General features: G+C 45.0%; 5 protein-coding genes and 1 pseudogene across 10 annotated transcripts in view; 3 read left to right on the top strand and 3 right to left on the bottom strand.

The window, feature by feature from the left end:
• Window positions 1-5439, top strand: part of LOC144695228 (uncharacterized) — a 142236-nt pseudogene extending 136797 nt beyond the window's left edge. The window contains exon 2 of the transcript XR_013579906.1: window positions 1324-5439. The product of XR_013579906.1 is annotated as an uncharacterized LOC144695228 (transcript). The remainder of the gene's footprint in view (window positions 1-1323) is intronic.
• The window catches only part of LOC144695223 (uncharacterized), a 218638-nt gene extending 205197 nt beyond the window's left edge, over window positions 1-13441 (bottom strand). The window contains exon 1 of the mRNA XM_078566119.1: window positions 11779-13441. Within this exon, the coding sequence (XP_078422245.1) occupies window positions 11912-13099 (1188 nt within the window). The 5' untranslated portion in view covers window positions 13100-13441 and the 3' untranslated portion in view covers window positions 11779-11911. The remainder of the gene's footprint in view (window positions 1-11778) is intronic.
• Window positions 1-24052, bottom strand: part of LOC144695249 (uncharacterized) — a 219059-nt gene that overhangs the window by 31232 nt on the left and 163775 nt on the right. The window contains exon 1 of one of the 3 annotated variants that reach the window (XM_078566151.1): window positions 23606-23656. The exons of 1 other annotated variant lie outside the window; for it this stretch is intronic. The gene's annotated coding sequence lies outside the window, so the exon portion shown is untranslated. Of the gene's footprint in view, window positions 1-22639; window positions 22670-23605; window positions 23657-24052 lie in introns of those variants that run through there. One more of the 3 variants, XM_078566149.1, reaches the window with a different exon arrangement.
• LOC144695267 (uncharacterized) overlaps window positions 1-24052 on the bottom strand; it is a 556511-nt gene that overhangs the window by 368687 nt on the left and 163772 nt on the right. The gene's annotated exons all lie outside the window — the stretch shown is intronic.
• LOC144695233 (uncharacterized) overlaps window positions 1-24052 on the top strand; it is a 313865-nt gene that overhangs the window by 157744 nt on the left and 132069 nt on the right. The gene's annotated exons all lie outside the window — the stretch shown is intronic.
• The window catches only part of LOC144695218 (uncharacterized), a 184415-nt gene that overhangs the window by 90143 nt on the left and 70220 nt on the right, over window positions 1-24052 (top strand). The window lies entirely within an intron of this gene.

Here is a 24052-nt window from a genome sequence, read left to right as displayed (position 1 = left end):
CTCCTGACTCCCCAAAGCTTGTGCACCATGTACAAGGCACAAGTCAGGATTGATGGAATACTCTCCACTTGCCTGGATGAGTGCAGCTCCAACAACACTCAGGAAGCCCAACACCATCTGTAAGATTTATGGATTCGAGGGCCACAGACACCTCAGTAAGTAGTCGATAAGTAATTTTAATATGGTTTATTAAGAAACAACAGTTTGGATGTGATTCATTAACAAATTAGGCAGAAAAAGTATATGGCCTGTAACAGTTGGGAGCGGTTTACTGATCCCAGAGGGCGGACAAACGGTTGGCACAGTGTGTCTCGATCCCACTTTCCTCCTCCTCCCCCTCGTCCATCTGAAGAAGGCGGCTGCTAATGAGCACTGCCACCTCACTAGGAATTCACCAGTAAACATGCTATAATTGTATACCACCCCTGTGCCTGAGCACATGTTCATATACCTTTTTTCTGGGGGCTGGTAGCTCACTCAGTGTCAATCATCTATCCTAATTATTCTGACCAATGAATACAGGGCAAGTACCCAAACTGACAGTGGTTACCACCTTCCCTGTTGTAACCCTGCTTGTAGTCAGCTTTTTAGTTTATATCTTGCTGAGGGTCATATCCTGGTCCTTTCTCAACAATTGCGTAGATAAAGGGGTACACAGGACACAATCTTACCAGTTTAGGAATGTCAACATGGCAGCCTGAACTGAGTGACCTTGATGTTTCTACAGGATGTTTAAAAATTGCTGCCTTTTTAGCAACCTTTTATAGGGTTTTTTATTATGCATGAAATACGTTTTTATTAAATAACCCAATTTCTTACATCCAAGACAAAACAGCCGGCTTGATTGGCACCCCATCCACCACCTTAAACATTCACTCCTTTCACCATTGATGCACAGTGGCAGCAGTGTGTACTATTCACATGATACACTGCAGCAACTCACCAATGCTGCTTTGACAGTACCTTCCAAACCAGCAACCTCTACCACCTAGGAGGAACACTACCACCTGCAACTTCCCCTCTAAGACTCTCACCACCCTGACTTGGAACTATATCGCCGTTCCTTCACTGTCACTGGGTCACAATCCTGGAACTCCCTCCTTAACAGCAATGTGGTGCATCTAGAACACATGGACTGCAGTGGTTTAAGAAGGCAGTTCACCATCAGCTTCTCAAGGGAAATTAGGGATGGGCAATAAATGTTGGCCCAGCCAGTGATGCCCACAACCCATGAAAATATAAACAAAAAACTGATGATCAGCCCCTTCAACAAGGGAGCAGAAAGAGTTGGAGGAAATCATATTTCCTTTTCCTGTTATACAGAAAGATTGCATCGTACTACACCAGAGAATACAGAGAGGATAGACACCACAGATAGATCCTAACCATCACCTAAGGAACAACTGCACAACCGTGGGAAGACATCCAGTCCCTTCGCAGCATTGCTCAACACAGAGAAGGTTGGGCAGTGAAACCATCATCTGGAAATCGGTCGGGTCAGGGGAGCTTTGACATATCATCAGATCTGGAACTGGTCAGTGGTGTGGAGCCTTCCATCAGAACGAATCTTTCCGAAGTTTGGCTGTGGGTGATCTGTCAAGGTGAGGCTGGGAAGAAGTGTGAGGGGGCTCCAAGTGTAGTGAGAGCTTCAATCATTCATTGAGCCTCATGAACCACTGACTCATTCCTGCAGTTGAGAGGCTGTTCAACTGTGAGGTGTGAGAGGAGGGTTCCACAGGCTCATAAGATCTCCTAGCACATAAGGTGCATCTGTTGTTTCACCAGTAACACAAGGGCAGCTACATGGATGAGAAACCATTCAAGTGTGAGGAGTGTGATCAAGCTTTCGCACATCCATCAAGACTAGAGAATCACCGACGCAGTCACACTGGGGAGAAGCCATTCGAATGTGAGGTGTGTAACAAGGGCTTTGCACAGTCATCAGGCCTGGTAAAACACCGACGCACTCACACAGGGGAGAAGCCATTCACCTGTGAGGTGTGTGACAAATCATTCTCGTGGTTATCGACTCTCCACACACACCAACGCATTCACACTGGGGATAAACTGTTCACGTGTGAGATGTGTGACAAATCATTCTCATGGTTATCGAACCTCCGCGTACACCAACGCATTCACACAGGCGAGAAACCATTCACATGTGAGGAGTGTGAGAAATCATTCTCACTATCATCGGATCACCACAAACATGGACACATTCACACAGGCGAAAATCCATTCACATGTGAGGTGTGTAACAAATCATTCCCGTTATCATCGGATCTCCGCAAACATGAACGCATTCACACAGGGGAAAAACCATTCACATGTGAGGTGTGCAACAAATCATTCTTGACGCCCTCGTGCCTCCTGGTCCATCAGAGGAGCCACACAGGGGAGAAACCATTCAGGTGCGAGGTGTGTGACAAATCATTCTCGCAGTCAACGCACCTCCGCACACACCAACGTATTCACACAGGTGAGAAACCATTCACGTGTGAGGTGTGCGACAAATCATTCTCAATGTCCTCGTGCCTCCTGGTCCATCAGAGGATCCACACAGGGGAGAAACCATTCAGGTGCGAGGTGTGTGACAAATCATTCTCAGAGTCTGGGCACCTCTGCACACATGAACGCACCCACACAGGGGAGAAACCATTCTTGTGCAAGGTGTGCAACAGATCATTCCAGAGGTCCTCGAGCCTCTTGTTCCATCAGAGGATCCACACGGGAGAAACCATTCAGGTGCGTGATGTGTGACAAATCATTCATGTTGTCATCAAGACTGCTGCGCCACCAGAGGATCCACACAGCGGAGTAACCCTTCAAATGTGAGGATTATGATAAAGCTTTTGTGCCATCTTCAACCCGCCTGAGATACCAGTGGATCCACACAGGGGAGACACTCTTCAGCTGCAATGGTTGTGACAAGGCTTTCACCCACTAATCCAACCTCCTGAAGCACCAGTGAATCCACACTGTGAGAAACTATTCAGCTGTGAGGTGTGCAGCAAGGCTTGCACACAGTCAGCGTATCTCCTGGTCGCACACAGGGGAGGAACCCTGTTGGTGTGAGTTCTGTAATAAATCCTTCAGACAATTGTTGGACCTCCTGGAACATCAGCCACTCCACACGGGGGCCACCTGACCAAGTTCTTGCCCAGTTTTTTGCCATAGTGGAAATCTCTCTGCAAACTCACCGCAAAGGGTGTTCAGTCGTATTGGGGCACAGAACAAGAAGCAGCTTTCACTCACACCAAACAACTAGTGACAACAACGCCAGTGCTGAGGTACGATGATGTCAATGATGAAGTCACTCTGCAGTGAGATGCCAGTGAAACAGGACTTGGAGCAAAACCTCATGCAGCAAGGACAACCAGTTGTGTTTGCATCCAAAGCATTCACACAAACTGGACAACTTTATGCACAATTTGAAAGACAGTGCCTTGCTATTGTCTTTCCTTTTGATCATTTCAACCAGTACCTGTTTCAGAGAGAGGAATTGATGATAGAGTCTGACAACAAGCCACTTCAAAGCATCTTTCTCAAATCACTTCTCTCTGCTCCAAAGCGATTGCAAAGGAAGTTACTTTGTTTGCAAAGATATCACTTGGAAGTGAAGTACAAGCAAGGGAAGCAGATGTACATCACCGACATGCTGTCGAGAGCTGCACTCTCTTTGAATGAAGTTGATGATGCTAGTACAGAGTGTGAAATCTTCCAGATTCAACAAGAAGCAACAGCACAACACGCTCTGGAAGTCATCAACCCAGCAGAGACACTGAATCTGACAGACAAGTGACTTGCTCAGATCAAGAAAACTACACAACGAGATACAACTCTTCAAATGTTACAGGAAGTTGTGATGAAAGGATGGCCTGAAACCATTAAGAACATATCAGTTGCTGTAAGAGAGTATTGGACTGACAGAGATGAAGTGATCTCCCAAGATGGCATCTTGTACAAAGGGACTTGGGTCATTATCCCTAAAGAGATGAGAAAAGAGATACTGAAGCACATCCACACAAACCATCAGGGAATCGAGTCTAGTCTGAGGGAGGGAAGAGAAGTGCTTTACTGGCCAAACATGAGCAATGAAATTAAGGACCACATTAGCCAGTGCCGTGTTTGTAATGAACATCAAGCTAAGCAAGATAAAGAGCTGCTCATGACTTATGACATCCCAGACATACCATGGATGAAACTTGGAGTAGACCTTTTCACTCAGTGGAACTGATTATCTTGTCACAGTCGACTATAATTCAGACTACTGGGAGTTAGACCAGCTGACGTCAACGACTACCAGTGAGGTTGTAGAAAGCCTGAAAGCACACTTCAGCCGTCATGACATTCCTGACATTGTGATGAGCGACAATGGCCCTCAATTCACGAGTGAAGAATTCAGACACTTGATGAATGATTGGGAAATTCAACGCTACACGTCATCTCCACACTATCCCCAGTCAAATGGAAAGGCTGAAGCAGCGATGAAAATTGCCAAAGGGATCATCAAAAAATCGACTAGACCCAGCATAGATGTGTTCAAGGCAATCTTAGAGTGGAGAAACACACCTACTGAAGGCATGGAAAGTTATCCAGTCCAGTGGCTAATGTCACGCTGCACCCAGACTACTCTTCCAACAGCTAAAAAAACTAGAGGCCAGAAGTAGTAACAGGGAGTGAGTGACAAGATCAAAGTGAAACGACAGACAAATTTCACTTTGATAAAGCTGCCACATCGTTGCCAGAACTGAGAGTTGGAGAGCCAGTCAGAGTGAAAACATTCAACACACTCAACAAAAGTCAGCTCACTTGGCAACTTAGGTCCTGTGTAGAGAAGTTGTCACCTCGATCGTACACGGTGAAAGTGAACAACCAGATCTATCGTCACAACCGCAGACATCTACCTGCAACCGGAGAAGCTGCTCCTTCTCAGCAGACAGCTGATGAGGCAGATCTGATTTCACCAACTAAGCAAGGAACTGAACGACCATCAGTCCCAGAGGTCAACTGTTCCCCTATAAATGCAACGGATCAGGAGCAACAATTACCACAGCAACAACACTCGCCACGGCAACAACATTCCCTAGAGAGACAACGTCGCCTCATGAACCAGCAGACACAGGATGACCAGCCAACAACAACTCTCACACGTACCATAAGAAGAGCTGAACACTTTAAAGATTGCGTGTGGTGACAGATAACATTGGAACAGACTAGAAAGAAAAAACAGTTTTTTTATTCATGTGTGATAATGTTCTTTATGGACTATATTTGTGGATTAGGTTGTAAATGATAGAGCATGCAATATTTTTCTTTTTATTAACAGGGGTATATTTGGATAAATCCCTTTTTACATTGTGACTTCCCACATTAATGTGACCTCTGATGTCATAATATGTAATAAACATTTAAGAGCAGTAACCATTTTACACACCACATGGAACATTGTTTAAAATTCAAATGGCTCCAAATATTTCTGGAGTAACATGAATTTCCTGAAGCTTGGGAAACTGACCAGTGAAACGGAGGCGACTTTGAGCAGCAGATCAGGTGGGGATTTAAACTTGTCATTGTCCCATCTGAATAACACGTCACTTATTGCAGCTGCTGTCTCAGTTTCCCTGGCAAATGTTTGACACGGATTTCTAGGGTGGGTATAGCGTTATTCATCCTCGGAGGCTTTCAAACTGACGACATCAGTGTGGGATGTGTAGCTTCGGATGTGTTTGACAGAGATCAGAAGAGGAAGACCCACAACATCCAAGGCAGTGATGACGGGCAGTGATAGGATCAGCACATGCTCAGGAGAGAGGGCCACAGGAGAGTGGGACACGGGAAATAGGGACATGGGAGAAAGAGGGGCACAAGAGGGAGGGGAACCGGAGAGAGGGATGCCAGAGGGAGGGGAGTAATTTATTCTGAGCTGCTCTCCTCCATTTCTCTCTTTCTCTACTCCTCTATCTCTCTGTCTCTCTCTCTTATCTCCCTCCTCCAGCAATTGGCAGAAAGTCACCACTCATTATTCCCATCTGGGGCTGTGGTCACTTCTGTGGTTGGTACCAGATTCCTGGGCGATGTTTAATAAAGCAGTATTAAAGATTGTGAAAGTTCAATTTATGCTTGACGTAACTTACATTTAAAATTCCTCATATGGTTAATTTCAGCCAGATTACACTAATAAAACCAACACAAATTAGCAAAAACTCTTGTCCACAATCTCTGCACTTTTGACTGTTGCATATAATTGTATGTGACCAATTAGAGCAATTTTATTTAAGGGTGATATGTTGTGATCTGATTGGCTTCATGATCAGTGCAGTGTGTAAACATCTACAGGATAATTTCTTCACTCATTTTACAACATGTTTGTGTTTCAATAAATGGTGTGGGGTTTGCACAGGGAGCCCAGAGCCTGAGGAATTATTCGTGGAACCCTAACAACAACTTTAATCAATGTTCATGAAACAGTAACAATTGGAAGTTGGACTTGAACCCACAGCCTTGCTCTCTGAGTCAGAGGGTTGTGGATTCAAGTCCCACTCCAGGACTTGAGCACAAAAAGTCATGGCTGACACTCCAGTGCAGGACTGAGGGATGGAAGAGATTACAGAAATAGGGAGGGGAGAGGACATGGAGGGATTTGAAAACAAGCTTAAAAACCTCACTAAAACTAACACTGAGCTTTCCTGGGAAGAGTGGGCTATTACTCGAGTTTTATTCCTGACAGACTGTTAGAACTGTGCTTAAACAATAGAACTTAAATGAGTGAATGAAAGCAGGATGGTTAATCAGCAGTACTGATTGAAGACAATCCCATAAGATGTCCATTCCAGCTGACACCAGGGACTTTGCCACCTTTCACAGCTTCAGGAACCCAGACACAAAGACAACACTGACACCTGCAGCTCTAACTAGTTACCACTTTAAATCAAATCAAACTTTCAGGCTGCCAGTTCACAGGAGGAAAAGAATTCTGTTCACAGCCTTGGGACTTAACCCCTATGAAACTGAATCTAATAGAACAGAAATATTATAAGTTATTGTCAGCTGCAGCTCAGTTAGCACTCTTGTCTGTGAGTCAGAAGGTTGTGAGTTCAAATCTCACTCCAGAGACTTGAGCACTGAGGCTGACACTCCAGTGCAGGACTGAAGGAGAGCTGCACTGTCAGAGGTACCATCCTTAGACAAGTTAAACCAAGTCTGCCCTCTCAGGCGAATGTAAAATATCCCATGACACTACGTTGTAGAAGTGCAGGGGAGTTATCCCTGATGTCCTGGTCAATATGGATCCCACAATCAATGTCACATAAACAGATTGTCTGCTCATTGTCACACTGCTGTTTGTGGGAGCTTGCTGCACACAAATCGGCTGCTACGTTTCTCTCCTTACAACAGTGACTGTACTTCAAAAAGCACTCATTGACTGTAAAGTGTTTTTGAACATCTTGATATCAAACTGGGGTTTATTTTAGGAACATTCTGCTTCCTGTGACTGGAAATTATAAACCCATTGATGGAGAAAGTAGGCCAGCCCACAGTGGCACTGACCAATATATTGTGTACAGGACTCTTACTGTAAGATCCTGAGTGTTTCAGTGATTAGGAACACACTATGCTGACAAATCAGGTAGTTTGGGTTAAGTTTAATGTATGATTTTATCATGAGTTATAAATCTATACAGAAGACTGATCAAACAGCAGACAAACAACAACACAATATTCAGCTCACATCAAAATTTGAAACAACCGAATTAACAAAGCATTTGAAAATGACTGAAGATCTTTTCCAGAACATGAAATGAATCTTGGAAGAGTGTAAGCTGAACACATCACAACATTATTCCATTGAGGTATGATGGGCTGAGGGAACTCAGGTCTGTAGAGACTCACCCCCATTCTCTCACCATACTCAGGATAGTAGTCCTCCCAGACTGGAGAGTACAAACATTACCCATGGTATTCGTCAAACACCCGTCACCTGAAGAGGATCCATCTATAATTCACATCACCAAGTAAAGCAGGGTCCGATTCTACCTCATACCCATTCCTGAGAGCTGGTTCACTTTAACAGCACATGCAGCTTAGCCTTAAAATTCAAGCTAGGGTTTTCAGAGAAGATGTCAGGAAGTGACAGAAAGGCAGGTAATGCAGGAGTCCCTGAGTGTATCTCACTCTCCGACCAGTTTTCAGTTCTGAATACTGATGAAAGTGATGGTTGATTTGAGGAGTGCAGCCAGAGCCAAGTCCATGGCACCACAGCTGGATCAGCTGTACAGGGGGCAGATGACGACTGGAAGAGCAATAGTGATGGGAGATTCGATAGGTAGGATGACGTCTACTCAGGGTTGTGAGTTTCTGCTGTGAGTTTTAATGTGACTGATCAGACTGATTCTTGACCCACAGATGTTTGGACATGTGGAATTCAGGGGGCAGAATTTGCTCCTTTTCTTTCCTTCTCTGCCACCACGCTGCCTCATCATTAAGGCGTTGGGACTCAAAACGAGATGCAGCTTGATGGACAAGTTGTCGCCATTCTGAATGATTGAGAGCAAACTCCTCCCAGTAATTAAGGTCGATGACACTGCTTCAAGGAGAGTGTCTTTGAAGAGTTTTCTTTCTCCTGCCTGGAACGTTGGCCACTTGAGAGAACAGAACCTGTGGGGAAAATGGTTTTCTGCCATCTGGACATAGTGGCCAGTCAATTGAAGGTGATTTTGCAGGACGTTTTCCTGAATGCCAATGGACCTGGCTTTAAGAAGGTCACTGGTATTCATTTGATTCTCCTCCTATTGAATCAGGAGGATGCAGCAGAAGTATTGCTGATGGAATTTCTCTCGCGCTCTTATGTGCTGTTCATACACAGGCCAGGTCTCGCTGCAGTATAGAAGCGTGGTGACAACAACTGCTCTGTGCACTTGAGGTTCTGTTCACTTGACAAAGAGCCATCTTTTCAATTTTTCTATTCTTTCATGGGATGTGAGTATCACTGACAAGGCCAGCATTTGTTGTTCATCACTAACTGCCCCTGAGAAGATGAGCCACCTTCCTGAACCTCTGCAATCCAAACTGCTGCAGTCAGACATTCGCTGCCTTAGTTTGTAGAAGGCTGAACTGTCACAGCTGTTCCGGTGTTGGATCTCCTCATCACTGATGACCTTTTGAGAGAGGTGGCTGTCGAGGTTTGGGAAATGCACAACATATTCCAGAGTCTCTACTTCAACATATATGGGAGGTGGAATATTTGGCTGACCAGGTGTGGGTTGATACATGAGTTTTGCTTTGGCGTTCAAGGATAAGCCAAGTTTCCTGTATTCAGAATTGGAGAGACTGACAGTGGTCTGTAAATCTCATACAAAGTGGGCAATGAATCTGCAGTCATCCGCAAACTGTAGATCTATGTAACTATGGTGGTCAGTTCAGTTTTGGCGCGGAGGTGACCAAGGTAAATGAGTTTCCCATCTAGATGGTATTTAATACTGACACCAGAGGGCAGTTGATCTTCAATGAGGTGGTTGATTGTAAATAGAATGGGGATTATCACACAGCCTTGCTTGACACCAGTCTGGACTTTGAAGGCTTCTGTTTCAGATCTCCCACTCAAGACAGTTGCAGTCATATCAACATGAAGCAATTGCAGGATTGTGATGAAGTTTCTTGGACATCCAAATCATTGGAGCACAATCCACAGAGCCTCACGATTTATTGAGTTAAATGCTTTGGTCACATCAATGAATGCAATGAAGAGTCCCTGGTGTTGTTCTTGACATTTTTTGTGGATTTCTCTGGCAACAAAGACCATGTCAGAGGTTCCCCTGAAAGGTCTAAAGCCAAGTCAAAGCTCTAAGTGATGTCTGTATCACTCGATCCATGTGGGGGACTGATGCCTGCTGGACAGACCCTCGACTTGTTCGATTGGTGATGACTATCCACCCAGCGCCAAGACATCACAAGGCCCAAAAGTCCAAGAGCAAGAAGATCAATGTCTCAGCCCTAAAACAGCCTGATTGAAGAGAGGAATTCCAGGTGCAGCTCACGACCAATCTGGAAAATCGTCACACATCCAACTCAATTCCTGAACAGTGGAATCAAAATGAAGTCAGCTGTACTAAACTCCTGTGCCCAGACCATTGGATTCGAGCATCGTCGTCACCAGGACTGGTTCGATAAACATGACGCTCAAATATGTCACCTCCTGGAACAAAAACAATCAGCCTTCATTGTCTGGTGGAGCAACTCAGGAAGGCAGCATTTCAACAGATCAAGTCTGATGCCCAAAGACAAATCTGGAAGATAACGCACCTGTTGGAAGAGAAAGCTCAAGAGATCCAACAATACGCAGATCATCATGACATGTGAATCTTTTTTGAAATCACCAGGGTCATTTATAGATCGAGGTCAAATGGACAAAATCACCGTCGTTCACAAGATGGTGTTTCTCTTCTTAAGGATGACAATGCCATCTGTTAACGCTGGAAAGAACATTTTGAACAACTCCTCAACCATGAATCTACATTGGCAGCCGATAACCTCCAGTCTATCCCCCTGTGCCTCTGGTAGAATCCATGGGTGAATCACCATCGATGGGAGAGCTGCAACAAGCAATCAAACAGATGAAAAACAACAAAGCCTGTGGCCCGCATGGTATTCCAGCTGAAGTCTTCGAAGCTGGTGGACTTCTGTTCACATCAAGACTCCATGAATTCACCCTACAGATTTGGGAGGATAAAGAACTCCCCCCAAATTCAGGAATGTGACAATCTTCAAGAAGGGAGATAAATCACACAATGGAAACTATTGAGATATTTCCCTCCTGTCCAGAGCAGGGAGAATCCTGACACACATTCTCCTGAATCAGCTACTTCCTGTGGCTGAGGAAATCCTTCCAGAGACACAGTGACATCCCCTCCTCATATCTCCTTTGTCTTGGCATTAATTTTTATCTGATTATGTCTGTATGAAACACCTCGGGACGTTTTACTATATTAAAGGCGCTGTATAAATGCAAATTGTTGTTGAAGGGTTGATGCCCTCTTTCCCATCTCACATTCCCTCCAGTCCTCAAGGTACTGACCTGGAGTACAGACTGTGGACATTGATTGGCCTCTAGTGCTCTGTTTGAGTGGCCATTCAGCATGTGTAGACCCAGACAGTGAATGTTGTGAGACAATGGAGACTGTCAGAGCCGAGACACATCCTGCCCTCCCCGACTTCCCAGCTGGGGTCACTGATGAGGAACGGGATTCCTGGCTGATTCTTCCCCTGCATAGACCAGAGATCCTAAGAAAGGACTTGTATCTGATCTCCACACAGGAGAACAGTAGTCTGGCACTCAGCCCTTTCAGGAAAGGAGGAGAGGGAATTGGAAGAATTGAAGTCCCTCCCTTACTACCCCAGGAATGGCTCCTCCCCTGGGTGCTTGGCCTTCTTGTTGAATGGTCTGATGGATGGAGAGGTTTGAGACAGACACTGCTGAGGCAGACAGTGATTTGGAACAACAGCTCCCCTGTGCAAGCACTGGAGGGTAAACAACACAGACAACTCTCAGTGTAATGGAAGCAGGTGACGCGGCTCTAAAGCCATGTGGAGACATTGGTGTATGGCGAGAGAGGAGTAGATGAAACAATCCTGTCACATGTCACACTGGAAGGGTTTGTCTCCCGTGTGGGTTCGCTGATGTTCCAAAAGGACCAACAATGAGTGAAGGCTTTATTACAGAACTCACACCGATAAGAGTTTTTCCCTTGTGCGAGTGTGTGTTGATGGACCAGGAGATACACTGTGTGAAAGCCTTGTCACACACCTAACACCTGAATGGTTTCTCACTAGTGTGAATGCTCTGGTGCCCAGCGTGGGTTGGAGGGTCAAAGATGTTACAAAAGCTTTAATCGCAAACCTCACAACTGAAGTGTTACTCCCTTGTGTGGCTCCTCTGATGGAGCAGGAGATTCGATGACTTCGAGAATGATGTGTCACACAGCTCACACGTGAATGGTTTCTTTCTTGTGTGAACGCGTTGGTGTCTGTGGAGGGACGATGACCATGTGAATGGTTTACCACACACCTTGCACGAGAAGGGTTTCTCACCTGTATGGATCCTCTGGTGTATCAAGAGATCAGAGGATTGGGTAAAAGCCTTCTCACAAAGCTCACACCTGAATGGTCTGTCCCCTGTGTGAGTGAGTTGGTGTCTGCGGAGCGCTGATGACTCTGAGAATGATTTGTCACATACCTGGCATCTGAATGGTTTCTCTCCTGTGTGAATCCTCTCGTGGAGTAGAAGTCTCGATGACCTCGAGAAGGATTTGTCACATGCCATACACATAAATGGTTTCTCCCCTGTGTGAACATGTTGGTGTGCACGGAGGTTCGATAACTGCGAAAATGAATTGTCGCACACCTCGCAATTGAATGGTTTCTTCGGTGTGTGAATGTATTGGTGTGCGCAGAGGGTCGATGAGTCCGAGAATGATTTGTTGTACACCTCACACGTGAATGGTTTCTTCTCTGTGTGAATGTGTTGATGTGTGCGGAGCTTTGACGGCTGAGAAAATGATTTGTTGCACAGCTTGCACATGAATGGTTTCTCCCTTGAGTGAATGTATTGGTGCCTGCGGAGGGATGATGACCACGTGAATGATTTGTCACACACCTCGCATGAGAAATGTTTCTCCCCTGTGTGAATCCTCTGGTGTATCAGGAGATCATAGGATTGGGTGAAAGCCTGCTCACAAACCTCACACCTGAAGGGTTTCTCCCCAGTGTGAACGTGCTGGTGTCTGCGGAGGGCCGATGACACTGAGAATGATTTGTCACACACCTCGCACGTGAACGGTTTCTCCCCTGTGTGAATGCGTTTGTGTATGCGGAGGTGTGATGAGTCAGAGAATGATTTGTCACACATACTGCACGTGAATGGTTTCTCCCCTGTGTGAATACGTCGGTGTACCCAGAAGTGCGAGGACCGAGAGAATGATTTCTCACACACCTCACACTTCAACAGCTTCTCCCCTGTGTGAATACATTGATGTTTCATGAGCATCGATGACTGTGCGAAGGCCTGATCACAGACGTCACATTTGAATGGTTTCTTTTCCATGTAGCTGCCCTTGTGTTACAGGTGGGACAATGGTTGCAACTTGTGTGTTAGGAGATCTTATGAGCTTGTGGAGCCCTCTTCACACACCTCACACTTGAACAGCTTCTCACCTGTAGGAATGAGTTAGTGGTTCATGAGGCTCGATGAATGATTGAAGCTCTCACCACACTTGGAGCCTCTCACTTCTTCACAGCCTCACCCTGACCAATTGCCCACAGCCAAACCTTCAGAAAGGTTGGTTCTGATGGAAGATTCCACAACACTGACCAGTTTCAATCTGATGATATGTCAAAGCTCCCCTGATCTGACTGATTTCCAGATGATGGTTTCACTGCCCAACCTTCTCTGTGATGAGCAATGCTGTGAAGGGACTGGATGTCTTCCCACAGTTGTGCAGTTGTTCCTTGGGTGATGATCAGGATACATCTGCAGTGTCTATCTTCTCTGTATTCTCTGGTGTAGTATGGTGCAATCCTTCTGTAAAACTGGAAAAGGAAACATGATTTCCTGAAGAAAAGACTGTTGATGGACACTGGCAGACATTTAAGAAAATAGTTCACGACTCTCAACAAAGATATATCTCAGTGAGTAAGAAGGATTCCAACAGAAGGCAGTAGTGAGAAGTGACTGAGAAGCATTCTGGGAGAAGACAGCGCAGTCACTGCAACTCAGAAGGCGATCGAGGAGGACCCACAGTCAAAGAACGGAATAGCCCCAAACATTACATTGCTGTAGTGTTTCCATCCCTCCCTCCCTCCTCAAACCAGAAAAAAGAGAGAGGGAAAGGCAGTACCTTCAGGAGTGCACCAGACCGGCGAGGGACACTCTTCTGAAAGTGGATTTTTAAAAAAGCAGCTGATTGGTGAGTAAATCCTGGTGACTTTTTTTTTCAATCTATTAAAGTAATTCGTTGCTTAATACTGAGGTAGGAGCTAAAAATAAAGTATAGAGTAGTAATGTACAAGTATAATTAGTCAAGGAACAAGGTTCCTAGCTAACATAAATAAGGCCCCAAGCTAGCGTATTTTTTAAGGGAGTAACTAGCTTAATCTAGAGGGACGTCATGGCAGGACAGCTCAGACCCGTGATATGTTCCTCCTGCAGGATGTGGGAAATGAGGGACGCTTCCAGCATCCCTGGTGACCAAGTGTGAGGAAGGTGTGTCCGAATGCAGCTTCTAACTAACCGGATTTCGGAGCTGGAGCTGCGGATTGACTCATTGTGGAGCATCCGCGATGCTGAGCAAGTCGTGGATAGCACGTTTAGCGAGGTGGTCACACCGCAGGTGAAGATTACACAGGCAGAAAGGGAATGGGTGACCATCAGGAACAGTAAAAGACTCAGGAAGGTAGTGCAGGAGACCCCTGTAGTCATCCCCCTCTCTCACAGATATACTGCTTTGGATACTGTTGCGGGGGGATGGCCTCTCAGGGGAAAGCAGCAACAGCCAAATTCACGGCACCGTGGGTGGCTCTGCTGCTCAGAGGGGCGGGAGGAAAACAAGTGTCAGGGCTATAGTGATAGGGGATTCAATAGTTAGGGGCACAGACAGAGGCTTCTGTGGCCGCAAATGTGACTCAAGGATGGTATGTTGCCTCCCTGGTGCCAGGGTCCAGGATGTCATGGAGCGGCTGCAGGTCATTCTGGGGAGGGAAGGTAAACAACCAGTGGTCGTGGTACACATTGGTACCAACAACATAGGTAAACTAAGGGGGTGAGGACCTGCAAGCTCAGTACAGGAAGTTAGGAGATAAATTAAAATGCAGGACCTCAAATGTAGTGATCTCAGGATTACTCCCAGTTCCACATAACAACGAGAGTAGGAATAAGAGGATAGACCAAACACGTGGCTGGAGAGATGGTGTAGCCGGGAAGGATTCAGATTCTTGAGGCATTGGGACTGGTTCTGGGGAAGGTGGGACGTATACAAACCGGACAGGCTGCACCCAGGCAGAGCTGGGACCAGTGTCCTTGCGGGGGCTTTTGCTAGTTCTGTTGGGGAGTATTTAAACTAGTGTGGCAGGGGGATGGGATCCCAGGAGTAGGATCAGACAGGTCAGATTCAGATCAGAAAAGTTGAGGTATAATATTAGCTAGGGACGTTGCGATAGACATAGTTACAGGAGAAGCAAAGTTTACAAAGTGTCCAGCAAGGGAAATTGACAGGGTTAAACTGTTTATACTTCAATGCAAGGAAGGTAGATGGAAGGAAGGTACAAACAAGGTAGATGAGTTAAGGGCACAGGTAGACACATGGCAGCAGGATGTCAATGCTATAATGGAGACCTGGCTAAAGGAGGGACAAAATTGGCAGCTTAATATCCCTGGTTATAGAGTCTTCAGACATGCTAAGAGTAGGAGATAAAAAAGGTGGGGGTAGCACTAATGGTTAAAGAATCAATTCCAGTTGTGAGAAGGGATGATATACTAAATGGGTCAACAAACGAGGTTTTATGGATTAAGTTTAGAAATAAAAAAGGGGCAATCACACTACTTGGAGTATACTACAAACCCCCAAATAGTGAAAGGGAGATAGAAGAACAAATATGTAGGCAAATTTATGCTTGTAAGAACAAGAGGGAAACAATAGTAGGAGACTTCAACTATCCTATTATCAACTGGGATTCAAACAATATTAGGGGCACTGATGGAGAAAAATTCAAGCAGTGTGTCCAGGAAAATTTTTTCAACCAATTAGTGACAAACCCAACGAAGGAGATGTAATTCTAGACCTAGTCTTGGGGAACAAAGAAGGGCAAGTGGGTGAAGTGACAGTTGGCGACCATATCGGGGACAGTGATCACAATTCAGTTAGATTTAGCATTACCATGGAAAAGGACAGAGATAAGGCAGGAGTAAAAGTCTTGAACTGGGGGAAGGCAAATAGAAATGAGGAGAGACTTGGCTGAGGTGGACTGGACGGCACTGCTGGAGGATAAAACAGTGAAAAACCAGTGGGAAGCACTAAAAAGCGAGATCTTAATTGTACAAAGTAGACATATCCCCTACAAAAATAAGAGTGGGACTGCCAAATCTAGACACCCCTGGTTGTCTAGAGGAATACAGGGGAAGATCAAAAATAAAAAGAAAGCGTACAATAGGCACAAAGAACTAAGCACTGCAGATAGCTTAGACGAATATCGGAAGTGCAGGGACGCAGTAAAAAAGGAAATCAAAGAGAGGGTATGAAAAAAGATTAGCAAGCAAAGTTAAAGATAACCCAAAGATGTTTTACCAATACATTAATGCTAAAACGTTAGTTAAGGAAAAAGCCGGACCTATCAGAGATGAAAATGGAAACTTGTGTGTGGATGCAGAGGCTGTGGGAAGGGTTTTGAATGAATATTTTGTTTCCGTGTATACAAAGGAAAGGGAGGATGTAGATATAATAGTCCAGGAGGAACATTGTGAGATATTGGACAGAATAGTCATAAAGAGAGAGGAAGTACTCGAAGGGTTGAAATCCTTGAAAGTTGATATGTCACCAGGGCCAGATGGATTGTTTCCGAGGCTGCTGAAGGAAGTCAGGGAGGAGATAGCAGATGCTCTGAGGATGATTTTCCAATCTTCACTAGATACAGGGGAGGTACCGGAGGACTGGAGAAATGCAAACGTAGTTCCATTGTTTAAAAACGGATCAAAGGAAATGCCAAACAATTATAGACCAGTTGGTCTTACATCGGTGGTGAAAAAACTAGTAGAATCAATCCTGAGAGTTAGAATTAACTGTCATGTGGAAAGGCATGGACTAGTCAGGGATGGTCAGCATAGATTTGTTAAAGGAAGGTCTTGCCTCACAAATTTGATTGAATTCTGTGAGGAAATGACAAGAAGGGTTGATGAAGGTAGTGCAGTGGATGTTGTGCACATGGATTTTAGCAAGGCATTTGACAAGGTCCTACATGGCAAATTGGTCAGGAAAGTAAAAGCCCATCGGATTCAGGGTAATGTGGCAAACTGGATAAAAGGTTGCCTTTGTAACAGGAAACAAAGGGTAATGGTCGATGGATCCCCTTGCGAATGGAAAGTTGTCTCAAGTGGTGTTCCATAGGGCTCGGTGTTGGGACCCTTGCTGTTTGTGTTATATATTAACGATTTGGATGTGAACGTGGGGGGCACGATTGGGAAATTTGCAGATGACACAAAGATTGGCCGAGTAGTGGATAGTGTAGAGGATAGCCATAATCTCCAAAACGATATAGATGGGTTGGTGGAGTGGGCGGTAAAGTGGCAGATAGATTTTAACATAGAGAAGTGTGAGGTCATACATTTAGGGAGGTCAAACAGTTACAGGGATTACACAATAAATGGGAATATACTAAGAGGGGTAGATGAAGTGAGAGATCTTGGCGTACAAGTACACAGGTCCCTGAAGGCAGCAGTTCAAGTAGACAAGGTTGTAAAGAAGGCATATGGAATGCTCTCCTTCATTGGCAGAGGTATAGAATATAAAAGGATATTATGTTGGAATTGTATAAAACACTGGTGAAGCCATAACTGGAGTATTGTGTGCAGTTCTGGTCACCACACTACAGGAAGGACGTAGTAGCTCTGGAGAGAGTGCAAAGGAGGTTTACAAGAATGTTGCCAGGGTTAGAAAAGTGTAGCTATGAGGAGAGATTGGATAGGTTGGGGTTATTTTCCTTAGAGCAAAGAAGGCTGAGAGGTGACTTGATTGAGGTGTACAAAATTATGAGGGGAATACACAGAGTGGGCAGGATAAAATTGTTTCCCTTGGTGGAGAATTCTAGAACCAGGGGACATAGATTCAAGATAAGTGGCAGAAGGTGTAGGGGGGTCATGAGGAAGAACTTTTTTACGCAGATGGTAGTGGGTGTCTGGAATTCGCTGCCCAAGTTGGTGATAGAGGCAGAAACTCTAAACTCTTTTAAAAAGTACCTGGATCTGCACCTTAAGTGCTGTAAGCTGCAGGGCTATGGGCCGGGTGCAGGAAGGTGGGATTAGAAAGGGCACCTGGGTATCCTCGGGCTTGCATGGACAAGATGGGCTGAATGGTCTCCTTCTGTGCTGCAACTTTTCTATGGTTCTATAGTTCTGTGGATTCAAGAAAGGGGATAAACCAACCATAGTTAACCAAGGAAGTTAAGGATAGTATCAAAGTGAAAGAAATAAACATACAATGTGGGAAAGATTAGTGGTAAGGCAGATGATTGGGAAAGTTTTAAAAACCAACAAAAGATGACGAGAAAAGTAATAAAGAGGGAGAAAATAAACTTTTGAGGGTAAACCAGCAAGTAATATAAAAACGGACAGTAAGAGCTTCTTTAAATGTATAAAAAGGAAGACAGTGGCCAAAGTGAACATAGGCCCCTCAGAGAATGAGGCTGGGGAAATAATAATGGGGAACCAGGAAATGGCAGAGAAGTTGAATAAATACTTTGCTTCAGTCTTCACAGTAGAAGATACTAATAGCCTTCCAAAAATACTAAATAATCAAGGAGCAAAAGGTGGGGAGGAAATAAATATAACAACTATCACTAGAGAGAAACTAAGTCCCCTGGACCTGATGGGTTGCATCCTAGGATATTAAAGGAAGTAGCTACAGAGATAGTGGATACACTGGTAGTAATCTTCCAAGAATCCTTAGATTCTGGAAAAGTCCCAGAGAACAGCCAATGTAACACCCTTATTCAAAAAGGGAGGGAGACAAAAAACAGGTAACTATAGGCCGGTTAGCTTAACATCTGTGATTGGGAAAATGTTGGAGTCTCTTATAAAGGATGTAATAGCAGAGCATTTAGAAATACATAACCTAATCAAGCAGAGTCAGCATGGCTTCATGAAGGGGAAATCATGCCTAACAAATTTATTAGAATTCTTTGGGGAGGTAACAAGCAGGACAGATAAAGGGGAACCAGTAGATGTAATGTATTTGGATTTCCAAGAGGTGTTCAATAAGGTACCGCACATAAGGCTACTTAAAAAGAGCCCATGGTGTTGGGGGTAGTATATTCGCATGGATAGAGGATTGGTTAACTAATAGAAGACAGAGAGTTGGGATAAGGGGAGCATTTTCGGGATGGCAACCTGTGACTAGTGGAGTGCCACAGGGATCAGTGCTGGGGCCTCAATTATTTATAATATATATTAATGACTTAGATGAGGGAAGCGAATGTATTATTTGACAAGTTTGCAGATGACACAAAAATAGGTGGGAAGGCAAGTGGTGAGGCTGACACGGATAGCCTACAGAGGGATATAGACAGGTTAAGTGAGTGGGCAAAAACTTGGCAGATGGAATATCGTGTGGGAAAATGTGAGGTTATGCACTTTGGCAGGAAGAATAAAGGAGCTGAATATTATTTAAATGGAGAAAGGCTGCAGCACAGAGGGATTTGGGAGTACTTGTGCATGAATCCCAAAAGGCTAACATACAAGTTCAACAGGTAATAGGGAAGGCAAATGGAATGTTGGCCTTTATTTCAAAGGGAATGGAGTATAAAAATAGGGAAGTCTTGCTAAAACTATACAGGCACTAGCTAGACCACACCTAGAATACAGTGAACAATTTTTGTCCCCTTATCTAAGGAAACACGTACTGGCATTGGAGGCAGTCCAGAGAAGGTTCACTAGGTTGATCCTGGGTATGGAGGGATTTTCATATGAGGAGAGGTTGAGTAGGTTTGGCCTGTACTCATTGTAGTTTAGAAGAATGAGAAGCGACCTTGTTGAAACAGATAAGATTCTTAGGGAGATTGACAGGGTAGATGCTGAGAGGTTGTTTCCCCTTGTGGGAGAGTCTAGGACCAGAGGGCATAATCTCAGAGTAAGGGGGTGCCCATTTAAAACAGAGATGAGGAGTAATTTCTTCCCTCAGAGGGTAGTCAATCTGTGGAATTCTTTACCACAGAGGGCTGTAGAGGCTGGGTCATTCAAGGCTGAGATAGACAGATTTATAATCAGTAAAGAAATCAAGGGGTATGGGGACAAGGTAGGAAAGTGGAGTTGAGGATAATCAGATCAGCCATAATCTCATTGAATGGCGGAGCAGACTTGATGGGCCAATGGCCGACTTCTGCTCCTACGTTTTATGGTCTTATGGTTTCCAACTCTCTCTCCTCCTTTGCTGAAGGGACTGACTCCTCAGTTAGAGACTGTTCCACAGTGAGTGCCAGTCTGCTATTCCCCTGTGTGGAGAATCAGATACAAGTCCTTTCTTTGTACTCAGTTGACTGTCACACACCCTCTGTTTCCAGCAGGGACACTGGATAGCGACCAGGAGCAGACAACATAGCTACTTTCTTTCCTTCGCCCAGCCCCCATCTCCTCAGACACCATGAGGGCAATGGAAAAGGCAGTCAGGCGCAGTGTAAAATGGGCTATCAATTCACTATAAGCTTGAGTCATGCTGGCGACTTAGAGTATGTGCTTAATATAAAAAACACTCAGAAGAAATGTAAACTTAATTGAGATTATGAAATTTCACCCTTTGTTTTCAAAAATTATTGCTTCAGTGTAGCTGATTGAAGGGTTCTGGTTTATCCTGGGAAATTAGATACACTGCACTCACTCAGACTGCACATCCCAAATTCAGCTATCAGCCACAGCCCTGGGCAAAACTATCAAATCCCAGCCCAGGCTTTTGGGAAAGGCCGAGGCCTTCATGAAAAATCTTTAAAGGGGCATTAAAAGACATTTCAATAAATGTGTCTCCAGGTATGGCAGTCAAATTGCTCTGGTGCTGGATTAACAACCCAGAGATTGAGAGTTTAGATCCAACCACGGAAAGTTACATACATAGAATTACAGTACAGAAACAGGCCATTCGGCCCAATTGGTCCATGCTGGTGTTTATGCTTCATACAAGCCTCCTCTCACCCCTCCTCATTCTCACCCTATCAGCATCTCCTTCTGTTCCTTTCTCCCTCATGTGCTTACCTAGTTTCCACTTAAAGGCATCGATGCTATTCACCTCAACCACTCCATGTTGTGAAGGTGAATTTCATAGAGTTTAAAATTTGTGAAATAAAATATAAAATAAACATGAAAACTTTCAGGTTGTCCTTCAAAACCCATATATTGCCCTTCAGGGAAGGGAACCTGCTACAATTGCCTGGTGTGGTCTACATGTGACTCCAGTCCCACACAACATGGTTGACTCTGAACTGCCCACTGAAGTGGCTGAGCAAACAATGATAAACAATCACTACGAATCCAATAATAAGAGGAAAATCAGATCGATCTGGACAATCCTGGCATTCTGTCAAAATAAGATTAGGGTGATCTCAGCCCAGTGAAATCTGTAAAGTCTCTGTTACCAAGGCCTGAGAACAAGTACCCTAGTGAGGAGAGCTGCCCCACAGACTGGTCAAGTAGCAGTGATACTCAGTGAATCGTATCAATCTGGAAACATCCAGACTCCTCCGTCACCATCCCTGGGTATGTCCCATCCCACTGGCAGGTGGGGAAGTCTCAATATTGACTCCATGGGGTCTCATGGCTTCAGGTCAAAGAAGTTCAAGGAAAACTACCACTCCCCTCCCAACTGATGAATGAGTGCTTCACCATGTTAATCATCACCAGGGATGTAGACTAAGGACAGATCCCAAAACTGGATATTCATGAGGTGCAGTGAGCCATCAGCAGCAAGATTGTATTCCACCACAATCTCACAGCCCAGCACAGCCCTCATTCCATGATTATCATCAAACCAATAGATCAACATGTCAGGAGCAGCACTGGGTATACCTTCGTGTTCAGGTTTGGACCTAGTGAAGGTTATTATTGAATCTGCATCCACCGCCCTGTCAGGTGGTGCATTTCAAATCCCAACCACACGTTGTGTAAAAAAAAATTTCCCCAAGTTACCTCTGATTCTTTTGCCAAACATCTTTTATTTGCAATACTAGTTATCGACATTCTGCCAATGGAAACAGTTTCTTTTTGTTTACTCCCCCTAAACCCTTCATGATTTTAAACATCTCTAACAAATCTCATCTTAGCCTTCTCTGCTCTAAGGGAATCAATCCCAGCTTCTCCGGTCTATCCACGTAACTGTAATCCCTCAATCCTGGAACATTCTAGGAAATCTCTACTTGTCCCGTCTCCAAAATTCAGAGATGGCGGGGTGGGAGCTATTGGAGGGATTTGAATACACAGGAAACATCCAGATCCCAACACACAGACAAAACTGACCATTCACAGTCTACAGGATAATAACCAGCTCCCAACACGCACACACAGAACTTAACAATAGGAAATCAGTAAGAATCCTCAGACACTCTGCACCTCCCAGATAATTACACCTCATCTTCTCTGATTCAGTAATGACCCATCAACAAAACTCAGCCAGTAAATCAGAAGGGAAATGCTTCCAGTAAACACACTCAATATCCAACACACAGCACCGGTCAAACGGCTCAGCACAAAGCACCGAGTAAACAGCTCTCTCAGCTGAATCTTTTCACACAGCATAAGGGGCATTTCCACACCTGATTCCCCAAAGGACAGTCAGACTGCCTGAACATTAGTGTGGCTATTATGTAATGTAATTATTATAAATTCTGTTCCTTCACTCACCGTCTCCTCACTTGGTTTTCAGTCCCTACAGGAAATGAACCAGCTGTGCAAGAGGAAGAAGAGAGAATGGACAAAGTAGGTGGGCTCTCTGATTGACGTCCCTCACAGCCAATCCTAATATTTCTGGAGTAAAATGAGTTTCCTGGAGCTTGGAAAACTGACCAGTGAAACGGAGGCGACTTTGAGCAGCAGATCAGGTGGGGATTTAAACTTGTCATTGTCCCATCTGAATAAAACCTCACTTATTACAGCTGCTGTCTCAGTTCCCCTGGCAAACATTTGACAGAGATTTCTAGTGTGGGAATAGCATTCTTCATCCTCGGAGACTTTCACACTGACAACATTAGTGTGGGATGTGTAGCCCCGGACGTGTTTGACAGAGATCAGAAGAGGAAGACCCACAGCATCCAAGGCTGCGATGATGTGCAGTGATTGTGCACAGGAGGGAGCGGGATAGGAAGGAGGGACATAGGAAAGAGGGTCACAATAGGAAGGTGTAAAACAGATGGACACAGGAGAGGCACAGGAAAGAGGGGGCACAGGAGAGAGGGCATAGGAAGGAGGAACAGAGAAGAGAGAGGAGACTAGATTGACTCTGTGACTGGGGTCGTGGCTGTGACTCGGAGATTGACACTGTGGCTCGGGGAGTGACATGTGGAGTGACTGTCACTCCACGCCAGACCTCTCTGCTGGTGTCTTGCCCCTCTCCTGTTATCGCCACTTTGTGCCTGATCCCTCACCCTGCTGTTCACCCTTCACCTCTTGCCTGGCCTCCCATTCCAAGATTTGGGAGGTGGCAACACATTCCAGGGCATTGGAGAGGAAAGGGAGGTTGGAGATGGGACAGTAGTTTGCAACGATGGAGGTATCAAAGGTTGGTTTTTGAGGAGAGGGCTAATAACAGCAGATTTAAAGGACAGAGGAACAACATCTGAACAAAGAGAATCGTGAACAATATCGACTAACCCGGGTCACTCGTGTACCCAGAACTGGATCAGCTGCCTTACTCACTCAGACGCACCTGTATTACTGACCTTAATGTCATCGGATGCCGTGTTTGGGAGCAGGATGAAGGCAAATAGGGGGGAGACAGTTCTCCAGACACAGCACATCTAGTGGTGGGAGGATACACTGCAGCCTTGCCAGCTTTAGCATGAGATAGTGCTCTAGATCCAGCGCATCTAGTGGTGGGAGGATACACTGCAGCCTTGCCAGCTTTAGCATGAGATGGTGCTCTAGATATAGCACATCTAGTGGCGGGAGGATGCACTGCAGACCAGTCGCACTCAGGAAACCCGGGATTTTCAGACAGTCGATGGTTGTTCTGGAATGTGGCTCTATTTGAGTCAGTGGGATTTAGGATGTTTGGTTTTTTGCTTGATGTGGGGATCCTCTGTCAGTACCGAGTCTGTA

The sequence above is a fragment of the Cetorhinus maximus genome, chromosome 21, assembly GCF_964194155.1.
Source record: "Cetorhinus maximus chromosome 21, sCetMax3.hap1.1, whole genome shotgun sequence".
In the NCBI taxonomy this organism is placed as follows: domain Eukaryota; kingdom Metazoa; phylum Chordata; class Chondrichthyes; order Lamniformes; family Cetorhinidae; genus Cetorhinus; species Cetorhinus maximus.
The sequence above is the reverse complement of the archived record's forward strand: the minus strand, read 5'-3'. Positions and strand labels throughout refer to the sequence as shown.